Genomic DNA, 26521 nt, shown 5'->3' with positions numbered 1-26521 from the left:
AAATGTCTAAGCCAGGAGTGGAAATGGGGGGAAAATCACTCTGGGAACCCGATTCCCCTGAATTTTCCCCTCATTTCCACTCTTGATCTTATCAATAAATACATTTTAAATTCTCAGTGATTGTCCTCACTTTTTCCTTGTGCTTTTTATATGGTCCTAGCTCCTAAGAAGTGAAAAAAAGCATAATAAAACAGCATATTTTGATTATCATCAATCTCTAATCAGCGTGGCGTAGTCTACTAGCCATGCCATAGCTTTGATCCTATACTAAATCCCTGACCTGGAGACTGACACCCTTTATAGTAACTGTTTCTCAATCAATTCGGCAATTCAATGTCTGTTTGACGCCATACACCTGACCACCCCCATTTTCTACTTTACCCGCCCACTGCTCTGGGTTTTACCTTATCAGGTGTGTGCTTCCCCCTTATAAAAGCCTGCCTGCTCTCCTCTTCCCATTCAGAATCAGAGTGAGACCTGACAACACTCGGAGACTCAGTACTCTCCACTCTCTCTGTACAAAGAGTGTTTTATCTCTAGCCTCCATAAGGGACCACAGCAAAGAGAAGAGCCATGCTAGGAGGCACCTACACTGGGTTGGTGGCTACAGCAGCCCTCCTCTGCCTGCTACAGGCAGGAACCAACGCAAGGTGGGTCTCACTATCATACTGTATCTCTTGGTCTAATGTCTAGCATCTAGCATACTTTTAGTTACTCTCTCTCTATCACTTTCCCTTCTTCTCCAACACACTCCCTTCCTCGCTTCCTTCCACCCTCCCTCCATCCATCTGCCTTGGCATAGGTATCGGACACTGGGGCTCTATGTGTTTGTGTGTCTCTTTTCTGCCCCCTCTTCCCTCCCCTCTCTCTCTCTCTCTGGCTGCATCTCAGTCTTTCACTTCTATGATTACTGTCTAAGTCCTTATTATGTCCACATTAGTATTAATAATACTAATATGTGTATTAAAGTAGTAAAAAGTTTAGTATTTGGTCCCATATTCATAGCACACAATGACTTGTGACCACAAATTTGTTGGATTCATGTGCTGTTTGTTTTGGTTGGGTTTCAGATCATTTTAGATACTTTTAGATCATTTTAATAATAGTATTAATAATACTAATGCTGAACTTTTGTTTGCAACTTGTTCTCTGATAGCACCATGACATCGAGGTTATGATGTTGATGTATTGACAGGCAAACAAAGTGTTTTATTTTGATATCCATTTCTCTTCCAATGTTTTGATTTGATCCTGATGTTGTTTTTCTTCCTTCAGCATTGAAGGTGACGGCTCATCAGTTACCAGGACAGATGCAGGTGCGGAATAGTTTTAAAAACAAATAATGCTTTGCATTGTTTTGCTGTTTTTTTTCCAAACAACACAATGATTGCTAAAGGAGAAATGGGATTTGTCAGTAGAACTAGCAACCTATTCATCAGTCTGGCTTATAGGCTACACTTGTGTGCAGTTCACGTCCTTAATTCCACTGTCATCCACACCACCAATTTCTTGCTACAGTAACTTTGGAGAGAACACACCTTTATTAAAAGCCAAAACACAGAATAGTGTATTAAAATTTTTACATTTTCTCTCTCTCTCTCTCTCTCTCTCTCTCTCTCTCTCTCTCTCTCTCTCTCTCTCTCTCTCTCTCTCTCTCTCTCTCTCTCTCTCTCTCTCTCTCAGGGACCTGCACTGTCCACAGCAACCCCCACTACAGCACCTTTGACGGGGCCAACTTCCGCTTCGTGGGACCCTGTACCTACGTCCTGACCCGGGTGTGCTCGCCCTTTGCACCCTCTGAGACACCCCTGTCCCACTTCAGTGTGGAGGTGAAGAATGAGCTGAGAGGGAACTCCTCCGTGTCTGCTGTTCAGCAGGTCAAGGTGGAAGTGGAGAACCTCAGGGTCTCCCTGCACAAGAAACAAAACCATCGGGTCATGGTGAGTACCTTGTAGGTTGTTATTATGAAGTTTCTGCATTATAAAATGGGTTATAATGGTTTATTGGTTATAATCACTTTCACATGTGATTTAGTCTTGAAAATTCCAACTGACCACGTTAATGTTACATAATGTATCTTGAGGCAGAAAAATATCCTGACTTTAGTTGTGCTATTTGTAATTGAGTCACTGCATAATAGTGCTAAACAAAGTCACTGGGTCTAAACGTAGATATACAGTGAGCTCCAACATGTTTTGTGGTTGTTTTGCCTCTGTACTCCAGCACTTTGGATTTGAAATGATACAATGACTACGGGGTTAAAGTGCAGACTCTTAGCTTTAATTAGAGGGTATTTTCATKTTTTTGTACATAGTCCCCCCATTTTAGGGGAACAAAAGTATTGGGACAAATTCACTTATATGTGTATTAAAGTAGTAAAAAGTTTAGTATTTGGTCCCATATTCATAGCACACAATGACTTGTGACCACAAATTTGTTGGATGCATGTGCTGTTTGTTTTGGTTGGGTTTCAGATAATTTTGTGCCCAATAGAAATGAATGGTAAATAATGTATTGTGTCCTTTTGGAGTCACTTTTATTGTAAATAAGAGTATAACAGGTTTCTAAACACTTCTACATTAATGTGGATGCTACCATGATTACAGATAATCCTGAATGAATCGTGATTAATGATGAGTGAGAAAGTTACAGATGCACAAATAGCATACCCCCAAGACATGCTAACCCTCTCACCATTACAATAACAGGGTTGTAGGTTGGTGGAAATCCCCATCGACTGAGGATGAGTGGTCACCATTATGTAGATGTATAAAAATTATCCAACCATTAAGTAGAAATTATGTTTAATATTACTAAACTACAGTCATCAATCTGACTCCAATATGATGTGAATGAATGCAACAGGCCCTGTGGGTRRCTGGAGGATCTAGCAAGATAGCGAATCATTGCATCACCGACTCAGTATGACTATAATGTCTAACTTGCAACGTTATGCAATTATTAAGACTAGATTCAAATAGCTAATCCTGGCAACCAATGTTCTAGCATTAAGTTATTGAGGCCAGCAGATCAGGGATGTCAAGGTGGTACCCAAGCATGTGATATGTGTTTAGTGTATATAACCACTATCAATAGACCTATTACATTATAGGCTTATAGTCAATCAAATAATTACTCTGTAAAACGAGGAATGCATTTACMCAATTCAACAATTTGAATTTATTAGTCACAAAATAACTGACAATCAAACAATTACAGTGTACATGAAATACATGATACATTAGAGAATAACACAGAGTAAGTAACTATCACCAATAGGTTAAGACTTAAAGTTGTTACGCGTGTCTTCAGGTCAGAATAACCTATAAGAGAAGAAACGATGTGTGTCTGATACACACAGGAGCTTGGTAGCAAGTTCTCAAAGTATGAGCGAATTCACTGCCCTTTTAACCAAATTCAAGCGGGAACCCATCCCCAACCTGAATTAACATTTCTGAGCTCTTTGCTAGTGAAAACAAAAGGCAGGAACAACACACCCAGATTCTAATCTAATCAACTGAATTGGAATGTTCTGACCAGACAACAGGAATGTGCCTGATAACCAATCAACCCAACATACAATTTCAAACCAGTCACTTTAAAAATGCATCAACCAGAAAACATACAATGCAGTTAGACATATCCAAATGTGCAGCCCTTTATGAGCTCTTGAAACAAACCAAACACGACAATTTAATTCACACAGTAACATTCATTTAGTCAATTCACATTTTCATCAGTCATCACACGTCTCCTTGTGTCAGTGACCTCAGGACTTCTGGGGGAACATCTCTTCATTGAGATTGCCACAGATAAGGTGTGTTTCTCTCCTGTGAAATGCAAATATGCAGCCATTTATGCAGACAATGCCAATGACCCTCTGTAACTTTCTCAATCATCATTATTCACGATTCATTCAGGATTACCTGTAATCATGGTAGCATCCACAATGTAGAAATGTTTAGAAACATATTCTATTATTATTTACAATAATAAGGTGTGTTTCTCTCCTGTGAAATGCAAATATGCAGCCATTTATGCAGACAATGCCAATGACCCTCTGTAACTTTCTCAATCATCATTATTCACGATTCATTCAGGATTACCTGTAATCATGGTAGCATCCACAATGTAGAAATGTTTAGAAACATATTCTATTATTATTTACAATAATAACTCCAAAATAACACAATACAGTATTTACCATTCATTTCTATTGGGAACAAAATCGTCTGAAACACAATCAAAACAAACAGCAAATGCATCCCACAAATGTGTACAGTCACAAGCTTGATGTAGTCATTGTGTGCTATGAATATAGGACCAAATACTTCACTTTTTACTACTTTAAAATACATAGAAGTGAATTTGTCCCAATACTTTTGGTCCCCTAAAATATGGGGACTATGTACAAAAAGTGCTGTAATTTCTAAACAGTTAATCCGATATTGATGAAATACCCTCATAATCATTATATTATTGCAAATCCAAACTGCTGAAGTACAGTGCCAAAACAATAAAACATTTTTCACTGTCCCAATTCTTTTGGAGCTCACTGTATCTGCTGTTTCCATGAACTGATATCTTAAAAAGTATTTACAATACAACTAAGTTCAGATGAGTTCAAAGTTCTGTTACACAATAATGTACAATAATATGAAACCTTATCAGGTTTTTCAAAGTTTTATGGGCCATTAGGGCATTAGTATTTTGTCCCCTATTCCAAAGTATTGAACACCTTGAGCCAGTAAATATTTACTACATACTACCATAGATGTGCGAACGGCAAAGAAAGACCAAAGTCTTTCAAGCACACTAATCTGTATCATGTTTTCAGGTCAACGGTATTTGGAGGAAACTCCCTCTGAGCCTCAATGGTGGCACTGTCAACATCCAAGGCACCGCCGCTTCCATCGTTGTGGAGACAAACTTCAGCCTGTTTGTATCCTACAACGACGCCGGTGCTGTCCATATCACCGTTCCCGTATCGTACTCCGATAAAGTCTGTGGCATGTGTGGGAACTTCAACCACCTGAGAGACGATGATTACCGCACACCTGGCAGTTCCGAGGCCGAAGACTCTGCCACATTCGGACAGAACTGGCAGAGCGAGGCCTGTGACTTGACCGTCGTCCCCATTGAGTGTCAACCAACTGATGAGGCGGAGTATGTCAGCGAGCCATACTGTGGGTCCCTGATCTCCAGGCATGGGCCTTTCTCTGGCTGCCAGTCTGTTCTGGGAGCAGAGAGCTACTTCCGGAGCTGTGTGGCGGGGATGTGTGGAGCGGATGGTGACCCAGAGGTGCTGTGTGAAGCCCTGCAGTCCTACTCCGATATGTGTCTCAAGGCCGGGGTGCTGGTACCAGCCTGGAGGAACTCGACTATGTGTCGTAAGTTGTTTTATGGTTTCCTCTTTCAACCTTCTTGTTGTAGAAAACAGTTTGCTCTTATTAACTGGTGAAGTTGGAGAGAACTTGATGATGATGATGACGATGATGATGATGATGATGATGTTGGTGGTGGTGATGAGGATGATGATAGCCCTCTTTTACACCATGACCAGACTTTTGTCTCATCTCTCTCTCTCTTCCTCCCCCAGCCCTGGAGTGTGGTGCGAACAGCCACTACAATGCCTGTGCTAAGGGCTGCCCTGAGGTCTGCTCCAGCATGGATAATCAAGGGGCGTGTGGGAGGTGTGAGGAGAGGTGTGTGTGTGACCCAGGCTTCAAGCTCAGCGGGGGGAGTTGTGTACCTGCAGAGGACTGCGGCTGCTGGATAAAGGGAGAACACTATGAAGTAGGGAATGGTAACACGCAGACAGACAGACAGACAGACAGACAGACAGACAGACAGACAGACAGACAGACAGACAGACAGACAGACAGACAGACAGAAACACAGACAAAGACAGACAGACAGACAGACAGACCAGACAGACAGACAACAGACAGAACAGACAGACAGACAGACAGACAGACAGACAGACAGACAGACAGACAGACAGACAGACAGACAGACAGACAGACAGACAGACAGACAGAGAATGTTGGTGTTCATCAATCTCTTTTCTTCACCCTTTTCTAGAGAGGAGAGACGTTCATGGAAGGTGAGTGTGATCGTGTGTGCCAGTGTATGGGTGGGGACAGACTCCAGTGTGCTGCTTCCTCCTGCGCGGCCGACGAGGTGTGCAAGGTCAAGGAAGGGGTCAACGGTTGCTTCCTCTCCAGCCCGGCAACCTGCCACGTCTACGGAGACCCCCACTACATCACCTTTGACGGGAAGGCATACACCTTCCAGGGGGGCTGCAGCTATACCTTAGCCAAGACTTGCGGCGGACACACACCCGTCCAGTTCTCAGTGACGGGCCAGAACTGGAACCCCAGAAACGAGAGCAGTGCCAAGCTGGGCACAGTGGTTCTGGAGACAAGCGGTCTGCATGTGAAGATGCAAAACTACAGTGCCACAGTAAGCATGAAAACTACAAAATTCTGAATAATCTTTCTTTACTTGTTGTGATTACATTAGCATGCATTGCTGACCCACTGGATTCCCACTAGCCCTCCCCACTGTTCTGTATTGTTTTGGCATGACAGGTCAAATAAACTTGATGTAGACTAGTAGTACAGAATCTAACTATGCCTATCCATTATATGTCTTCATTTGTATTTGTGACAATTCAGTGTACTTTAGTATCTACCATTTGTCCTGTGAGATGGTGGAGACATACAGTGCCAGTCAAAAGTTTGGACACACCTACATTCTACATTGTAGAATAATAGTGAAGACATCAAAACTATGAAATAACACATATGGAGTCATGTAGTAACCAAAAAAGTGTTAAACAAGATTCTTCAATGTAGCCACCCTTTGTCTTGATGACAGCATTGCACAGTCTTTTTTTCTTATTATTTATAATTGTAAATATATATATATATATATATTTAGGGGGTGGATCGGCTTTAATATTGAGGATAGACTGTTTGATTTGATTTGGATCTCTTTTAGTCCCCATTTGGACTAATCTTCAAAGAGTCCTTAAACATTAAAATACAATTTATAATACGAACACATTTTCACATATAACACACTATTACAAACATACATAATATACTAACATAATGACCCAATAAATACTAAATCTAAAAAATATTGATTCTTCATCTACTATAGTCCCACAACATTTTTATGTATTATATTTAAATCGTTTTAAAATAATGTTTACATTTATATATTGAAAGGTTTCTAGTTTGCTCAGTTAATTTATTCAATTTCTTTATTGCTCTAAATCGAAATGTTCTTTTGCCTATTTCTCTTTTCTGTTGCTTCCATCAATGTAATTGTCTGCATCATTTCCAATCACCCATATATTTTTGGGGTAAATCTATATATATACGCATACATACACARATATATATACAGTTGAAGTCCGAAGTTTACATACACTTAGGTTTGAGTCATTTAAACTCGTTTTTCAACCACTCCACACATTTCTTGTTAACAAACTATAGTTTTTGCAAGTCGGTTAGGACATCTACTTTGTGCATGACACAAGTAATTTTTCCAACAATTGTTTACAGACAGATTATTTCACTTTGTGGGCAGAACTGAAAAAGCACATGCGAGCAAGGAGGCCTACAAACCTGACTAAGTTACACCAGCTCTGTCAGGAGGAATGGGCCAAAAGTCACCCAACTTATTGTGGGAAGCTTGTGGAAGGCTACCCGAAACGTTTGACCCAAGTCAACTTGGTGTGTGTAAACTTCTGACCCACTGGAGTTGTGATACAGTGAATTATATGTGAAATAATCTGTCTGTAAACAATTGTTGGAAAAATTACTTGTGTCATGCACAAAGTAGATGTCCTAATCGACTTGCCAAAACCATAGTTTAACAAGAAATATGTGGAGTGGCTGAAAAACGAGTTATAATGACTCCAGCCTAAGTGCATGTAAACTTCCCACTTCAACTGTATAAACATCCATACATATACACATATATACACATACACACGTACATATATACATATATACACATACATACGTACATACAGTATATACATATATACACATACACACGTACATATATACATATATACACATACACACGTACATATATACATATATACACATACACATACATATATACATACTCACTTTTTATAAGAATATACCTTCCTTTATTATTCCCCGCAAACCCTACCACCCCTCCCCCAACTGGAGTAAACTAATAAACAATAACACTTAGGCTTCTACTTCCAACTTATACATACTGTACACATTTTACAGACACAATCTATTTTACAGTAGTTATATTTTCTTTGTTTTTAGTCCTGACCTTCCTCTATTTCTGATGTCCATCCAGTTTGATTTCTATTTGCCATATATTTGTAACTGTGCTATTTCACAAAAGTTCTGAACCTATATACATTTTACAGACCCCGTATGTTTTACATTGGTTATCTTGTTGTTATTAGTCCCACCCATCAGCTCCATTCAGCCCCTCCCATATATCTCTTAAAACACCATCCATATTGGATTTATATTTGCCATATATTTTTCAACTGTGCTGTGATGCTTCACAAAAGTACTGAACATTTCTATTCTCATAGTTTCTACAGATTGTAAATTAAAGATAAACATTTTTGCTAAAATAATGATTATACTGTATTATTGATCGATTGACTATGACTTTTCAAACCACCCAGTATTGCTATCTGCAGCGTTAGCTCTAGGTAAATGTTGCAATTCTTCAGCCATTCCTGGACCTGTGACCAAAAACGAGCTACATATGGGCAGTACCAAAATAAATGATCTAATGACTCTGCATCCTCGCAGCAAAATCTGCAGACCTGGGAAGATTGTATCCCCCATATATAACACACTCTTGGCATTCTCTCAACCAGCTTKACCTGGAATGCTTTTCCAACAGTCTTGAAGGCGTTCCCACATATGCTGCATACTTGTTGGCTGCTTTTCCTTCACTCTGCGGTCCAACTCATCCCAAACCATCTCAATTGGGTTGAAGTCAGGTGATTGTGGAGGCCAGGTCATCTGATGCAGCACTCCACCACTCTCCTTCTTGGTCAAATAGCCATTACACAGCCTGGAGGTGTGTTGGGTCATTGTCCTGTTAAAAACAAATGATAGTCCCACTAAGCTCAAACCAGATGGGATGGCAAATCGCTGCAGAATACTGTGGTAGCCATGCTGGTTAAGTGTGCCTTGAATTCTAAATCAATCACTGACAGTGTCACCAGTAAAGCACCCCCACACCATCACACCTCCTCCATGCTTCACGGTGGGAACCACATATGCAGAGATCATKCGTTCACCTACTCTGCATCTCACAAAGACACGGCTGTTGGAACCAAAAATAGCAAATTTGGACTCATCAGACCAAAGGACAGATTTCCACCGGTCTAATGTCCTTTGCTCGTGTTTCTTGGCCCAAGCAAGTCTTTTCTTGTTATTGGTGTCGCTTATTAGTGGTTTCTTTGCAGCAATTCAACCATGAAGGCCTGATTCGCGCAGTCTCCTCTGAACAGTTGATGTTGAGATATGTCTGTTACTTGAACTCTATGAAGCATTTGTTTGGGCTGCAATTTCTGAGGCTGGTAACTCTAATGAACTTATCCTCTGCAGCACAGGTAACTCTGGGTCTTCCTTTCCTGTGGCGGTCCTCATGAGAGCCAGTTTCATCATAGCACTTGATAGTGTTTGCGACTGCACTTGAAGAAACTTTCAAAGTTCTTGAAATGTTATGGAATGAATGACCTTCATGCCTTGAAGTAATGATGAGCTGTTCTTGCCATATTTGAGCTGTTCTTGCCATAATATGGACTTGATCTTTTACCAAATAGGGCTATCTTCTGTATAACACCCCTACCTTGTCACAACACGACTGATTGTCCCAAACGCATTAATTAACTTTTAACAAGGCACACCTGTTAATTGAAATGCATTCCAAGTGACTACCTCATGAAGCTGGTTGAGAGAATGGCAATAGTGTGCAAAGCTGTCATCAAGGCAAATGGTGGCTGCTTTGAAGAATATAAAATATAAAATATATTTTGATTTGTTTAACACTTTTTGGGTTACTACATGATTCCATATGTGTTATTTCATAGTTTTGATGTCTTCACTATTTTTCTCCAATGTAGAAAATAGTAAAAATAAAGAAAAACCCTTGAATGAGTAGGTGTGTCCAAACTTTTGACTGGTAGTGTGCATTACTCCAACAACAATTCAATTTAATTCAGTTCAGTTCTACTGTCATCTATTTTACTTGGCTCCACTCCACCTTACTCTACTCTACCCTTCCCTACTCTCCACTGTAGGTGAACCATGTTTGGCAGCATCTTCCTGTTACAGTAAACGGCACATACGGCGAGGTGAAGCTGTATAAGAAGAAGCAGTACACTGTCATGGAGACGACTTTTGGCCTCCGGATGCTGCTGGACGACCAGAGCAGGCTTTTCCTGCAGCTGGACGAGCGCTACAAGGGTAAGATGTGCGGCCTTTGTGGTACCTACTCCGATGACCAGGGGGATGACTTCCTGACCCCTAACGGCACCAAACCCGAGACCAACGTGGTCACGTTCGCCAACAGCTGGAGAGTGAATAGTCCGGAAGACGATCGGTGAGTGTGTTAATTGTTTTAAACCATAACGGTAACGTACAATGGTCATTCGGTTTGTAGTTAATGACCATATCCGGTGCATAATCTGAAATGCGGAACCATGGTTGTGTCATCAACACTATTCTATGAACAAATCCAGTCCACCACTGATCTCCTCTCCTTTCCCTTCTACCCTAGATGTGTTGCCTCCCCCCCTGCCCCCCAACCATGTGACTCCCATTTGGATGAACAGGGCTACCGGGAGTGTTCCAAAATGCTGCGCGAAGCCTTCAAGCACTGCCACCCCTTCGTCCACCCCACACCCTACATCGACAGCTGTATGTCCGACCACTGTGCCTCCGGTGGGAACATGCATGTGACATGTGACTCCCTGAGGTCCTATGTGACCACCTGCGAAGTGGCCAATGTGACCCTGCCTCCCTGGTGGAACGACACCGCCTGTGGTGAGTGTTTTTTGATGGTGTTGTTTTGGTAATGATGATGATGATGATGATGTATTGGGTTTAGAGGCAATCTTTAGGTTTTAATCTAATTTATATTTGGTTATGGACGCACTACTACGGTGAGGCCATCCTAATATGAACACCGTACCATGATTGTATGGAGTTTGCTCACCCCATCCATCATCGTACACTTAGCTTTTTGCTGTAGTCTTCAACTTGGATCCTTCATTCCTTACTCCATTCTTCTTTTCCTTCCTCTCTTTCATCCCTAATTCCTGCCCTTTTTTTCCTCCTCCCCTTCACGCTACTTCTCTGACATTGCCCTCCCTCACATCCACCTGAACCTGAGGCTTGTCCAATGTGTTCCTGTGAAAAACCTTGCTGTCTGTCTTATCATTGTAGATAGTCTACCTGGACCTCCCACAATACCACCAGTTACTACACCTGACAAGGAACGTAAGAACCTTGACCACATTACTTTTGTATCAAATTGATCAATGGCAGCATTTCCATGCCTTTTATACCAGCTGGTTCATTTGATGACAGATTTTTCTATGGTTCTGCCTCCTACAGTTTGTCCTCTAGACTGCAACTTTGACAACAGCGAGTGTGGGTGGGAGCAAATTATTCAGGACAGTTTTGATTGGAGGAGACTGAGAGGCCCAACCCCATCTGACCTCACAGGGCCAACCCAAGACCATACCACAGGAGGTGAGAGGTTACATGGTTGTGACAAAAACATATCTGAAATGACCAATATCTTACACACCCAGATCCAATCTCAATGTTCAAATGTGTATCAGTCACTGTTTCTGAGATTGCACATTATTCAATGAATGCGTCAATACATGGTTGTAGCCTATCGACTTGTACAGATAGTGATATATAAATACCTGTCTACATAGAAGATACCATAGACACCATGGAAGCAAGTCATTTCAGAGCTAATATGCTGTGAGTCGTGATGTTAAAGAGTGTCTGTGTGTGTTTGTTGGTCAGGTGGCTCCTACATGTACATTGAGGGTGACGGTGTTTATCACGGAGACTCTGCTCGTATGATGAGCCCTAAGTGCCAAAACGGGCCGGGCCAATACTGCCTGCGCTTCTGGTACCACATGTACGGACAGGCCACAGCCATGGCTCTCAATGTCTACCAGCTTGACCAGCACAACGGAAACAAAAAACTGTGGTCCAAAGCCAACAACCAGGGCTCCACATGGTATCCGGCAGAAGTGGATATTATAATCGATGGGTCATTCAAMGTAGGAGAAGGTCACAGAGGTTTTAGAGGGTTAACTAGTGCGAAAAGATTGTGATTTTATAAAGAGAGGGGAGATTGTTTTTCATCCAACACAAAAGGTCTCTGTTTCAGATCATCATGGAGGGAATACGAGGCTCTGACCCTCGGTCTGATGTAGCATTTGATGACGTCTCCATCCACTATGAATCATGCTCAGGTGAGCTTTTAATTATCATAGGGACACATGCTTTATCTAATCCCTGAATGTCAGATAAGAAAACGTTCCGCCTTTATGACTAATGCCGTTCCTTTGCTTCCTCTGGCAGGTTCTTCAATTGGTGGTATTAGTGGAGCTTCAGTTCCTTCCTCAGTTGATGGAGGAGTGGCCCCACACCCAGGTACATAACATCTATAGACACATTTTCTTATGGAAAGATATTTCAGAATAATATGTTAACATTTTAGACTCATGTTGACATTTACAAATGTTCCCAATGTTCCCCGTTCAGTCTGCAACCTTGATTGCGCTTTCGAGCAGGACCTCTGCGGTTTTACCCAGCTGATGACAGACGTTTTTGATTGGACAAGGCACAGTGGCTCAACCCCCACTGCCATGACTGGGCCATCAGCTGACCACACAAAAGGAAGTAGGTGTTTGTTGGATGTGTTTGGCTTGACAGTCACTGGACCCAGGTTTCAGTCCCGGTCGGGGCTACCGCCTGAATGTGCGCCAATATGCTTATTGTTGGACATTGTAATGCTTTTTAATGCATTGTAATGGTTGCAAAATCTCCGAAACTCAAACAACAGACCTGAAAGTCCAAATTGGATTGAAAGACTTACCCTCAACTATTATTTTTGCTCAATTAACCGCAATGGCTATATCGTTAGACCTACACCCTTACATTAACAATCTAACCTGTACCATTGCAGTTAGAAACCCTAATAAAATCTAAAGGAATTTCATGTGAACCCATCTCTTTTTTACTTATTTTTTACCCCCTTTTTCAATCTTGTCTCATCGCTGCAACTCCCCAACGGGCTTGTGACGCAAAGGTTGAGTCAATGGTCCTCTGAAACATGACCCACCTAACCGCGCTTCTTAACACCCGGGATTGAACCAGGGTCTGTATTGACGCCTAGAAGCACTGCGATGCAGTGCCTTAGACTGCTGCGCCACTCAGGAGGCCCTGTGACCCCATCTCTAATCTTATCTAATCTACTCTCACCTATAATCTGCAGGTCCATTTGGTCACTACTTGTACATCGAGGCCAACAGTGTGTCTAACGGAGACACGGCTCGCCTCCTTAGCTCTGAGTGTTCTGACCCCGGTCCTCAGTGTCTGCAGTTCTGGTACCACATGTCTGGCTCGGCCGAGACCATGGGTCTGCACGTCTACCTGCTCCAGGGCCGCTACGTGGATGGGGTGTGGGGGAAGAGGAACAACCAGGGAGACTCATGGCAACGGGCTCAGGTGGATCTGATGACCACTGGAACTTTCCAGGTAGTGGTGTGACCTTGGTCTTGGTGTAGCCAATGGGCTTTTCCACCCTGTATGTTGTAATTTAAAGACTAGCTCGGACTTGTGTACTACCGTTCATCCAGAGGTCCTTTTGACAAAATGTGTTTACTTTACCTGTTTGTTATATATCAATTTGCTATTATGAATTTTTCCCCTTGGCTATTACTTTGATCTCAGATCATCTTCGAGGGCCACAGAGGCACCACTGATCAGTCCGACGTGACTATAGATGATGTATCTCTGCATCGTGGACGATGTGCAGGTAAGGGTCACTCCCTCTATAGTTCATATTGGTCAAAAACACAACCATTTTCATAATGTTGATATTATTTTATCTTCTAGACTTGATTAAGCCACCAACACCAACAGAGAAACCTGTACTCCCTCCAGTGGACAAGGCCACCACTGCACCAGCTCCAACTGCTACAAGACCTGAACCACCCACAACAACTAGGCCACAACAACCAACAACTGATAGACCAGAAACACCAAGACCAACAACTGAAAGACCAGAAACACCAAGACCAACAACTGAAAGACCACAACCACCTAGACCAACAAATGAAAGACGAAGACCACCTAGACCGACAACTGAAAGACCACGACCACCTAGACCAACAACTGATAGACCAGAAACACCCAGACCAACAACTGCAGAACTAGGAACACCAAGACCAACACTGGGCAAAACCAGAAACACCAAGAACAACAACTGCAAGACCAGAAACGGCCCGAAGACCAACAAACTGCAAGACCAGAAACACCAAGACCAACAACTGACAGACCAGAAACACAACAAAGACCAACAACTGCAAGACCAGAAACACCAAGACAACAACTGAAAGACCAGAACACCAAGAACAACAACTGCAAGACCAGAAACACCAAGACAACAACTGAAAGACCAGAAACACCAAGACCAACAACTGAAAGACCCAGAAACACCCAAGACCAAACAACTGAAAAGACCAGAAACACCAAGACCAACAACTGCAAGACAGAAACACCAAGACCAACAACTGATAGACCAGAAACACCAAGACCAACAACGCAAGACCAGAAACACCCAGACCAACAACTGCAAGACCAAACACCAAGACCAACAACTGCAAGACCAGAAGACACCAAGACAACAACTGCAAGACCAAACACCAAGACCAACAACTGAAAGACCAGAAACACCAAGACCAACAACTGAAAACACCAAGACCAACAACTGCAAGACCAGAAACACCAAGACCAACAACTGAAAGACCAGAAACACAAGACCAACAACTGATAGACCAGAAACACCAAGACCAACAACTGAAAGACCAGAAACACTAAGACAACAACTCAGACCACGAACACCAAGACCAACAACTGCAAGACCAGAAACACCCAGACCAACAACTGCAAGACCAGAAACACCAAGACCAACAACTGCAAGACCAGAAACACCAAGACCAACGACTGATAGACCAGAAACACCAAGACCAACAACTGAAAGACCAGAAACACCAAGACCAACAACTGCAAGACCAAAAACACCAGACCAACAACTGATAGACCAGAAACACCCAGACCAACAACTGCAAACCAGAAACACCAAGACCAACAACTGCAAGACCAGAAACACCAAACCAACAACTGCAAGACCAGAAACACCAAGACCAACAACTGCAAGACCAGAAAACACCCAGACCAACAACTGCAAGACCAGAAACACCAAGACCAACAACTGCAAGACCAGAAACACCAAGACCAACAACTGAAAGCCAGAAACACCAAGACCAACAACTAGTAGACCAGAAACACCAAGACCACAACTGCAAGACCACACCACACTAGACCAACAACAGAAAGACCACAAACCCTACAACCAACAACTGAAAGACCTCGACCACCGAGACCAACAACTGAAAGACCACGACCCCCAAGACCAACAACTGAAAGACCACGACCCCCAAGACCAACAACTGAAAGACTACGACTACCTAGATCAACAACTGAAAGACTAGGTCTACCTAGACCAACAACAGAAAGACTACGACCACCAAGACCAACACTTGAAAGACCACAAACCCTACAACCAACAACTGAAAGACCACGACCACCAAGACCAACAACTGCAAGACCACAACCGCCCACCACAGCAAGACCAAGTAAGTCTTTGTGTCCTTCGATAACACAAAGTTACAATCTTCATTCATTACATACCCCTCCTTTAAAACAAGTTTAATACAATCTGTCTTTTCCAAATGGAAAAACACTAAGTACAAGGGAAATGTAATCTCTGTACTTATACTTGCAGTCAGTGTGATACATATTCTTTACACTCAACATCGTATTTGTTATTTTCTCTCTAGCGCCATCTTGCCTAAAGAACAGCCATTACATCTCCTGCATCTCCGCCTGCCAGCCCACCTGTAAGCACCTCCACGGCCCTCCCGACTGCAGTGCTGACGAGCCCTGTGTACAGGGTTGTGTATGTGACGACGGCTTTGTTCTCAAACAGAGGGTGTGTGTCCCCATCCAGCAGTGTGGCTGTGTGGACAGCAATGGCAACAGTCATAACGTGAGTAACCCAGCACACAATTCTTAACTGTTTTTAGATGTAGCTACCTAGTTATATGTGTAGCATGTGCAGTGTAATTACTTTAATGATCTATTTGATTTCAGTTTAAAGAGAACTGGTACACTGAGCACTGCCATCAAAAGTGTGAGTGTGATGAAGGCGATGGTGTGGGGGAGATTGACTGCGACGATGAAAATGGGTGTGATGAGGATACCGTCTGTTTCCAGAATGAAGCCGGACAGTATTTCTGCAAGTCAACAGGTATAGGCCACACTTGACTGGTTCAATGGGCTGGACTAATGTTTTCCCATGCTACAGACGGCTATATCTTACTCCAGGCCCAGTGCACTACTTCTGGGAATTTTAATTTWAAAAAAATAAGTTATTTAAATATATCTCTATATAGTTAATTGTTTTATTGTGATTTTTAGGGGGTGCTGCAGCACCCTCAGCACCCCTACTTCCCGTGGCTATGCCTATGCACTAATGATGTCCCTACTGTTGCCTTCCAGACTTCAGCGAGTGCTCTATCAATGGAGAGCCAGAGTACAGAACTTTTGACAACATGAAGCACGACTTTGAGGGCAGAAACTCCTACATTCTGGTCCAGACCACAAGCCTGTCCAAGAACCAGCCAGACGTCTACATCGAGGCCATCATTGAGATCGTCAACCAGGATGGTGTTGACAGTCATAGGGACAGTAGGCATGGTGACAGTGGTCATGGTGACAGCAATGATGAGGATGACAAGCATAAAGACAACAAGGAAAGGGACAGCAATGAAGACAGCCATGATCACAGCAAAGAGAACGAKAGCCGTCTGCGACTCAGAGGACTGAAGATCAGAGTCTATAACCACACAGTGGAGTTCAGAAACAACAGGAAACTTGTTGTAAGTATTCTGGACATATACGTTACGTAAAATGACAAGTACAGTATAAGGCAATTCATAGCCTGTACTTCTCTTTCTACATTATTTATAGCGGTCTTTCTAGGGTTTTTCATCCTCAGCGTTTTGTCATCAGTTGCCCCATGTCACATTGAACACCTCTCTAAAACATTATCTCTGTCTAGGTGTTAGAATTGTTACAAATTAAATTGTATTGGTCACATACACATGATTAGCAGATGTTATTGCGGGTGTAGTGAAATACTTGTGCTTCTAGCTCCAACAGTGCAGTAATATCTAACAAATTACACAACATACAGTATACCCAATACACACAAATCTCAGTAGGAAGGAATTAAGACTATAGACATACAGAATGGACGAGCGATATCAGAGCAGAACAGACTAAGACACAGTAGAATTARATAGAAAAAACAGTATATACATATGAGATGAGGAATGCAAGATATGTCAGCATTATTAAGTGAATGAGATACCGTAGAATAGTATAGAAAACAGTAAATACACATGAGATGTGTGAGCGCGTGTGGCAAAACCATGCACAGCCCATTGGGAGGGCAGGTGCTCAAAATAAAAAAGGTAAACAAAAACTAAATTTGACTTGATTTCATTTAAGTTTGTTCTGTTGCTGACATCTGCGTCTTACTAACAAGCAGTCAGATTGCCCCATTCTTTGTCCCTAACAGTGGGAAACAGACCCAACTCTAAAGTAGCCTCCTATCAGTATTCAAGTCTCCCCGTCTGGTGCCTGCAGCCGGTAGCCACAGCATGCAAGTCAGACGAGTGCAATCTGGGGCGGGAGGGCGGGGAGGGGTATAATATTCTGAGATTCAAGAGTTTGAGAAATGATCTACATTGATGTGCAATTCGTTACATTTAAAATTTTAACTAAAAATGAAGAGACTCAAAATATAATTCAAAAGTAAATCCTAAAATTCCAAAAATCCACAAGCTGCAAGGGCACTTTTTCATAGGAGGGCAAAAGGGCAGTCGCTCAGGCACTGGTTGAGCCTTATCTGTGTAGTATCAAATGAATAGTTCATGACAGGGTTGTAGTACACTCTGAACTTCAGAGAAATGCAGGACTAGTCATGTATAATATTTTCTCTCCCTCTCTCTAGCTGGACGGTAGGAGCACCCGTGCCCCTGTCTCACCAGCAGGTGGTCTGAGGATTCTGGAGCGTTCCTCTCGTATCTACCTGAAGACAGACTTCGGCCTCTCCGTGGAGTTTGATGGAGACAGCAGAGCAGGTAACACCACTGTTATAGTACAGCCAAAGGAGAGTTTAAATAAGTGGTATCTCAGTAGTCTCTCTAATGATAGGACAGTAAGACAGCTGTACAGACCACACAACATGGCTTTATCTGTGGACAGATAATATAATCATACTATTATCGGCATCATTGACACCTTTTTTCATATCTTGGTGAAAATGTGGTAACAAGACAACATATCAATCCAAACACATCTGTGTAATGTTTATGATATGCTATAGATGTGCAATGTATGCTTTATGACATGCGGTAAACTGCTTTATGATATAACTGATTTATACTATACAGTAAACTGCTTTATGATATACAGTAAACTGCCTTATGATATGCATTAAACTGCTTTTGATATATAGTATACTGCTTTATGACATGCGGTAAACTGCTTTATGATATACAGTAAACTGCTTTATGATATGCAGTAACTGCTTTATGATATAAACTGATTTATACTATACAGTAAACTGATTTATACTATGCAGTAAACTGCTTTATGGTATGCAGTAAACTGCTTTAGAATATACAGTAAACTGCTTTAGAATATACAGTAAACTGCTTTTATGATGTACAGTAAAACTGCTTTATGATATGCATTAAACTGTTTTATGGTGTAAACTACTTTATGATATGCAGTAAACTGCTTTATGCTATGCATGAAACTGCTTTTGATTGCAGTAAACTGTTGTATGATATGCAGTAAACTGCTTTATTGAGGTAAACTGCTTTATGATATGCTGTAAACTGATTTATGATATACATTAAACTGCTTTTGATATATAGTATACTGCTTTATGACATGCGGTAAACTGCTTTATGATATAAACTGATTTATACTATACAGTAACTTGCTTTATGATAACAGTAAACTGCTTTATAATATGCAGTAAATTGCTGTTATGATATGCAGTAAATTGCTTTAATAATATGCAGTAAATTGCTTTATGATATGCAGTAAATTGCTTTAGAATATAGAGTAACTGTTTTATGGTGTAAACTGCTTTATGATATTCAGTAAACTGCTTTATGCTATGCATGAAACTGCTTTTGATATACAGTAAACTGCTGTATGAATATGCAGTAAACTGCTTTATGATATGCAGTAAATTTGCTTTATGATATGCAGTAAAACGTTTATGGTATGCAGTAAACTGCTTTATGGTATGCAGTAAACTGCTTTATGATATACAGTAAACTGCTTTATGACATGCAGTAAACTGCTTTATGATATGCAGTAAATTACTTTATGATATGCTGTAAACTGATTTATGATATACATTAAACTGCTTTTGATATATAGTATACTGCTTTATGACATGCGGTAAACTGCTTTATGATATAAACTGATTTATACTATAACAGTAAACTGCTTTATGATATGCAGTAAATTGCTTTATGATATGCAGTAAATTGCTTTATATATGCAGTAAATTGCTTTATGATATGCAGTAAATTGCTTTATGATATACAGTAAACTGCTTTATGATATGCATTAAACTTGATTTATGGTGTAAACTGCTTTATGATATGCGGTAACTGCTTTAATGATATAAACTGATTTATTATTACAGTAAACTGCTTTATGATATACAGTAAACTGCCTTATGATATGCATTAAACTGCTTTTGATATATAGTATACTGCTTATGACATGCGGTAAACTGCTATGATATACAGTAAACTGCTTTATGATATGCAGTAAACTGCTTTTGATGATATAGTATACTGCTTTATGACATGCGGTAAAACTGCTTTATGATATACAGTAAACTGCTTTATGATATGCAGTAAACTGCTTTATGAATATAAATGATTTATACTATAACAATAAACGAATTTATACTATGCAGTAAACTGCTTTATGATATGCAGTAAACTGCTTTATGATATGCAGTAAACTGCTTTATGGTATTCAGTCAACTACTTTATGATATGCAGTAAACTGCTTTATGACATACAGTAAACTGCTTTATGTATTGCAGTAAACTGATATCCATGTGCTTACTTTCTGTAGAGATCATCCTGCCCCACACCTACAAGAGGAGGGTGGGCGGCCTGTGTGGCAACTTTGACGGCAAGAAGAAGAACGATATGACGAAGCCCAACAGCAACCAGGCCAAGAGCATCAAGGAGTTCAGAGAGAGCTAGAGAGTGACGGAGGACAGACTGAGCATAACATGGAAGTATGTAGTCACAGAAACCACTACTAGTTGCCACTAGCATGTTATTGTCTGCCATATCGTGTGTGGAGTGTATAGTACGGCATCCATATTAGGAACTCCCCCAGTTGTCACTCCTTATTTAACTTTTTTAGAATTTCAAGTTTCACTTTAATTGCCTCTCTACCAAGCAGAGAGATTTGATTTATTGGGGAACAATGCTAGTCATTCTTATTTTTTATTGATTGCATATGTTACATATTTAAAGAGTACCAACACCAAGACTGACTGCTCGTTCTTTTATGTTTTCAGAGGATCGTCTTCCCTTCGTAACGTTGTCTATGGCCAGTGACCTCACCTCCATGCATCAAGACCATTGATTGTGTAATATTCTTCTCATAGGCAGACTTTCCTTCCTACAATGGACACAGTGTATTTGAAAGTACTTGGGTTAAACAAAAAAAAGCTTGTGTTTTTGTGGACTGTATGGAAAATAGATCAATGAAGTATTCTACTTCTTCTATATGACTGTTGGTTTAAATCCTGTTGTTACTGCGGCTTATGACCCACCTGTATGCCTTCTGAGATCTCTTTCAGTCTTACTATAGGTTCTTTGCACAGTTTACCTAGTGTATGAATCAATGTACACAAGTTACATATTTGTGTATTACTGCTAATGTGTACTATATATTCAAAAGCCCACATTCCTTTAGATTTAGGCTGATGTCCAATAGTTCAGTGACTGTAATGTGCAATATTACTGTATGATAATAGAAAACTATGTAAACAAAGGATGCAAGTGTTTTAGCTGATGTTTTATCCCACTGAATGTATGTTTTATTTCTTGAATTATATATCTATGATTGATATGAATTTTATGAGATCTTATAAATAATGAATAATTATTCACACTGCACCGATTCTGTATGTGTTGAAAGCAATAGGGCAGTCCAGTTTAGATAAGGGATAACAAAGAGGCCGTGGTTGTAACTCACGTGACTTGAAAAACTTTGGGTCCTGGTTATGGTGTATTATTTATTTCCTCAATCAGTCTGGTCATGTGTGTCTCCATTGGTCTAGTCAGAGGAAATACACACCATTCCTCACATGTCAAACATTAACCAATAATGAAAGGAATGTTCTTGTTACTAAACCATTAGACGCCACTGTGACTTTTAGGGAAACATATACAACTGTGGTGTCAAGTCTGAGGTAATAGGATATTACCAAACTCAAAGGAAAATATGTGTTTGTGCACCTAGCAAACCATGGGATTACTCATTCTGTGTTTYTCTGCATACGTGTGCGACCGTGTGTATGATTGACAGTGTATTCATTCATACTCACATAAATGAACGTTCACCACATTTGGCTGTAAGACAGTAGGATGGATGGGTCTACCGTACACATCGTGCTTCTGATGCTGTTTCTGCTTCACTATACACAGGGGACCTTYCCAACAGGTAGGGAACAAAGGGAAAGGACAGTTATTCACATACAATCTYTTTGATGTTGATTTTATTTCGAATATTGGGCTAAATTAGACATAATTTTGAAATGTTTATTGTTTGTTGATGGTTCCTCCTAAAGATATGATGGTGTGGGCAGAAAGTATGATTTAACTTGATAGCCAATGTTGAAATTCTAAAAAGATTGATATGAAGTTTACAATGTTTCAAGGTCCAAGACATACGATACTCACATATCAAAAGTGTAGTCCATTATTGCATGACGTAAGATAACATCGTTTTGTGTTTTAACAATAATATATCACTTTTCTCTTACTGATCAGATGTATCTGTCACCATATCTCTATAATTTACTAGGCAAACATCTACAATCCTATGAAAAATGATTTGCCCCCTTCCTGATTTCTTATTTTTTTGCACATTTGTTACACTTAACTGTTTCAGATCATCAAACAAATGTTAATATTACACAAAGATAACCCAAGTAAACACAAAACACAGTTTTTAAGTGATGATTTTATTTATTAAGGGAAAAAAGCTATCCGAACCTTCATGGCCCTATGTGACAAAGTAATTGCCTGCCTTGTTAAATCATGTATTTACTGTGGTTAATGGCATTTTTTTGGAAAGCTGAGTTCAATTTCACTAGCCACAGCCAGGCCTGATTACTGCCAGACCTGTTGAATCAAGAAATCACTTAAATAGAACCTGTCTGACAAAGTGAAGTAGGCCAAAAGATCTCAAAAAGCAAGACATCATGCCGCGATCCAAAGAAATTCAGGAACAGATGAGAAACAAAGTAATTGACATCTATCAGACTGTAAAGGGTTACAAAGCCAGTTCTAAAGCTTTGGGACTCCAGCGAACCACGGTGAGAGACATTATCCACAAATGGAGAAAATTTGGAACAGTGGTGAACCTTCCCAGGAGTGGCCGGCCTACCAAAATTACCCCAAGAGCGCAGCGACGACTCATCCAAGAGGTCACAAAAGAACCCACAACTACATCTAAAGAACTGCAGGCCTCACTTGCCTCAGTTAAGGTCAGGGTTCATGACTCAACCATAAGAAACAGACTGGTCAAAAATGGCATCCATGGCAGAGTTCCAAGGCGAAAACCACTGCTGACCAAAAAGAACATAAAGGCTCGTCTCACTTTTGGCAAAAAACATCTTGATCCCCAAAACTTTTGGGAAAATATTCTGTGGACTGACGAGACAAAAGTAGAACTTTTTGGAAGGTGTGCGTCCTGTTACATCTGCTGTAAAAGTAACACAGCATTTCAGAAAAAGAACATCATACCAACAGTCAAATGTGGTGGTGGTAGTGTGATGGTCTGGGGCTGCATTGCTGCTTCAGGACCTGGATGACTTGCTGTGATTGATGGAACCATGAATTCTGCTCTCTACCAAAACAATCCTGAAGGAGAATGTCCGGCTATCAGTTCGTGACCTCAAGCTGAAGCGCACTTCGGTTCTGCAGACAATGATCCAAAACACACCAGCAAGTCCACCTCTGAATGGCTAAAATAAAACAAAATGAAGGTTTTGGAGTGGCCTAGTCAAAGTCCGGACTTGAATCCGATTGAGATGCTGTGGCGTGACCTTAAAAAGGCGGTTCATGCTCGAAAACCCTCCAATGTGGCTGAATTAAAACAATTCTGCAAAGAAGAGTGGGCCAAAATTCCTCCACAGCGATGTGAAAGACTCATTGTCAGTTATCGCAAATGCTTGATTGCAGTTGTTGCTGCTGAGGGTGGCACAACCAGTTATTAGGTTAAGGGGGCAATTACTTTTTCACATAGGGCCATGAAAGTTTGGATAGCTTTTTTCCCTTAATAAATAAAATCATCACTTAAAAACTGCATTTTGTGTTTACTTGGGTTATCTTTGTGTAATATTAAAATTTGTTTGATGATCTGAAACATTTAAGTGTGAGAAATGTGCAAAAATAAGAAATCAGGAAGGGGCAAATACTTTTTCACAGCACTGTATGTTCAGTCCATTTTTCATCTTCAAAATATGAGATCATAGTGAAAGTGCAAATCAGTGCAAGGAATGTTGACTAGTCTGATAAGTGAATAGCTTGATACTTGAGACCTCACGTCTAGACAGAAGAATGTCACTATAACACTGAACTTGTTGTTGTCACATCTCTTTAATATAGCTTGTGTTGTGTGGGTGTCTGTCTGGATGTCAGCCCATCTGTCAGTCAACTGCAATTACTATACAATGGGCACACACTACTAACACAAGATATGATTTAAAGGGATGTGTCATCATTTAGATTGTGTTCACTGTCTTCTCTCTTTAGTTACAGCCATCTCTCCAACCCATACGACAGCTACGCAGACTGACTACAGCCCTGTGAACGCATCCCACTCAACTACTCCTTCTACCCCCACCTCTGCTCGACCCAGCATGGCTACTTCCACCCAGGACCCCAGCAGTAGTCTGAACAGCCATGTTTCAGGCACCACAGCCAGGCCCCAAGAGGGTGACTCCACCTCTAATACCACCATGAACACCTCAAGCCTATCTACCACACCAACCCAATCGACTCCATCACAGGGTGAGTAAATACCCCACTTACCTGTTCAACGGGAGTCCCTAAGTGATATTAACGCAATACGAAGACCTGCAGTATAATGATCACTTGTAAGAAGTGTGGCTAGCTTTTTACAAGGTGAAGCCTCAGTGTTCACTATTCCATTGTTTTTCAGACAGATGCTCGTCCCCTCCAGTTCTGTGTTGTTTGGGGCAGAGTAGCAGCTGTAGAAGAAGAAGCTGTTTCTGTGACCAGGCCTGTGTGCTGTATGGAGACTGCTGTCATGACTACAGGAACACCTGCACACAACGTGAGGGACAGATAGAATACCAGTCCTATCAGTACATACAAAAGCAACCAGTTGAAATGATACTTATTTCATAACATATGACATGTTTTCTCAACAGTCGGTTGTTTGAATTGTGACTTTCTAACTGCCATCATTTTCCTTGTTTTCTAAAGCGTTCACCACTCCAAAGCCAGTCACACAAGAGCCAAGAACAGTAGAAAGCAATACTACACCTTCACCATCTAGCACAGTAGACAGCAGTACTACACCTTCACCATCTAACACAGTAGACAGCAATATTACACCATTTCACCATCTAGCACAGTAGACAGCAGTATACTACACCTTCACCATCTAAACACATAGACAGCAATATTACACCTTCACCATCTAACACAGTAGACAGCAATACTTACACCTAAACCACTCTAACACAGTAGACAGCAATACTACACCTAAACCATCTAACACAAGTAGACAGCAATATTACACCTTCACCATCTAGCACAGTAGACAGCAGTACTACACCTTCACCATCTACACAGTAGACAGCAATATTACACCTTCACCATCTAGCACAGTAGACAGCAGTACTACACCTTCACCACTAACACAGTAGACAGCAATATTACACCTCACCAATCTAACACAGTAAGACAGCAATACTACACCTAAAACCATCTAACACAGTAGACAGCAATATTACACCTTCACCATCTAACACAGTAGACAGCAGTACTACACCTAAACCATCTAACACAGTAGACAGCAGTACTACACCTAAACCATCTAACACAGTAGACAGCAATATTACACCTTCACCATCTAACACACGTAGACAGCAATAACTACACCTAAACCATCTAACAACAGTAGACAGCAGTACTACACCTTCACCATCTAACACAGTAGAAGCAATACTACACCTAAACCATCTAACACAGTAGACAGCATATTACACCTTCACCATCTAACACAGTAGACAGCAGTACTACACCTTAAACCAACTAACACTGTAGACAGCAGTACTACACCTTCATCATCTAACACAGTAAGACAGCAATTCTAGTAGTACTACAACACCATCTAACACAGTGGATCTCAATACTACACCTTCGCCATCTAACCAGTAGACAGCAATATTACACCTTCACCATCTAACACAGTGGACCTCAATACTACACCTTCACCATCTAGCACAGTAGACAGCAGTACTACACCTTCACCATCTAACACAGTAGACAGCAGTACTACACCATCACCATCTAACACAGTAGACATCAAATTACTACACCTTCACCATCTAACACAGCAGACAAGCAATACCCACACCATTCACCCTCTAAACACAGTAGACAGCAATACTACACCTTCGCCATCTACACAGTTAGACAGCAGATATACACCTTCACCATCTAACAACAGTTGGACCTCAATACTACACCTTCACCATCTAGCACAGTAGACAGCAAGTACTA

General features: G+C 41.0%; 1 protein-coding gene and 1 long non-coding RNA gene across 2 annotated transcripts; both read left to right on the top strand.

Moving 5' to 3' along the window:
• The first annotated feature begins 482 nt into the window (after positions 1–482).
• LOC111979050 (zonadhesin-like) lies at positions 483–21629 on the top strand. The gene is made up of 24 exons (XM_070449032.1): positions 483–650; positions 1276–1316; positions 1684–1940; positions 4838–5390; positions 5600–5796; positions 6085–6465; positions 10337–10638; positions 10816–11081; positions 11484–11537; positions 11655–11792; positions 12081–12343; positions 12454–12538; positions 12648–12719; positions 12831–12968; positions 13564–13826; positions 14022–14106; positions 14187–14655; positions 15636–15988; positions 16193–16401; positions 16506–16662; positions 16914–17293; positions 18433–18562; positions 20595–20763; positions 21052–21629. The coding sequence occupies exons 1-23, from the start codon at positions 574–576 to the stop codon at positions 20726–20728; spliced, it is 5004 nt and encodes a 1667-aa protein (XP_070305133.1). The 5' UTR covers positions 483–573; the 3' UTR covers positions 20729–20763; positions 21052–21629.
• Positions 21630–21872: 243 nt separating this feature from the next.
• On the top strand, positions 21873–25343 carry LOC139029352 (uncharacterized). Its single transcript, XR_011481666.1, has 4 exons — positions 21873–22202; positions 24521–24778; positions 24930–25064; positions 25217–25343. It is a non-coding gene; the product is annotated as an uncharacterized lncRNA (long non-coding RNA).
• Positions 25344–26521: the final 1178 nt, after the last annotated feature.

The sequence above is a fragment of the Salvelinus sp. IW2-2015 genome, linkage group LG19 (assembly GCF_002910315.2).
Source record: "Salvelinus sp. IW2-2015 linkage group LG19, ASM291031v2, whole genome shotgun sequence".
In the NCBI taxonomy this organism is placed as follows: domain Eukaryota; kingdom Metazoa; phylum Chordata; class Actinopteri; order Salmoniformes; family Salmonidae; genus Salvelinus; species Salvelinus sp. IW2-2015.
This window is presented reverse-complemented; position numbering and strand designations above follow the sequence as displayed.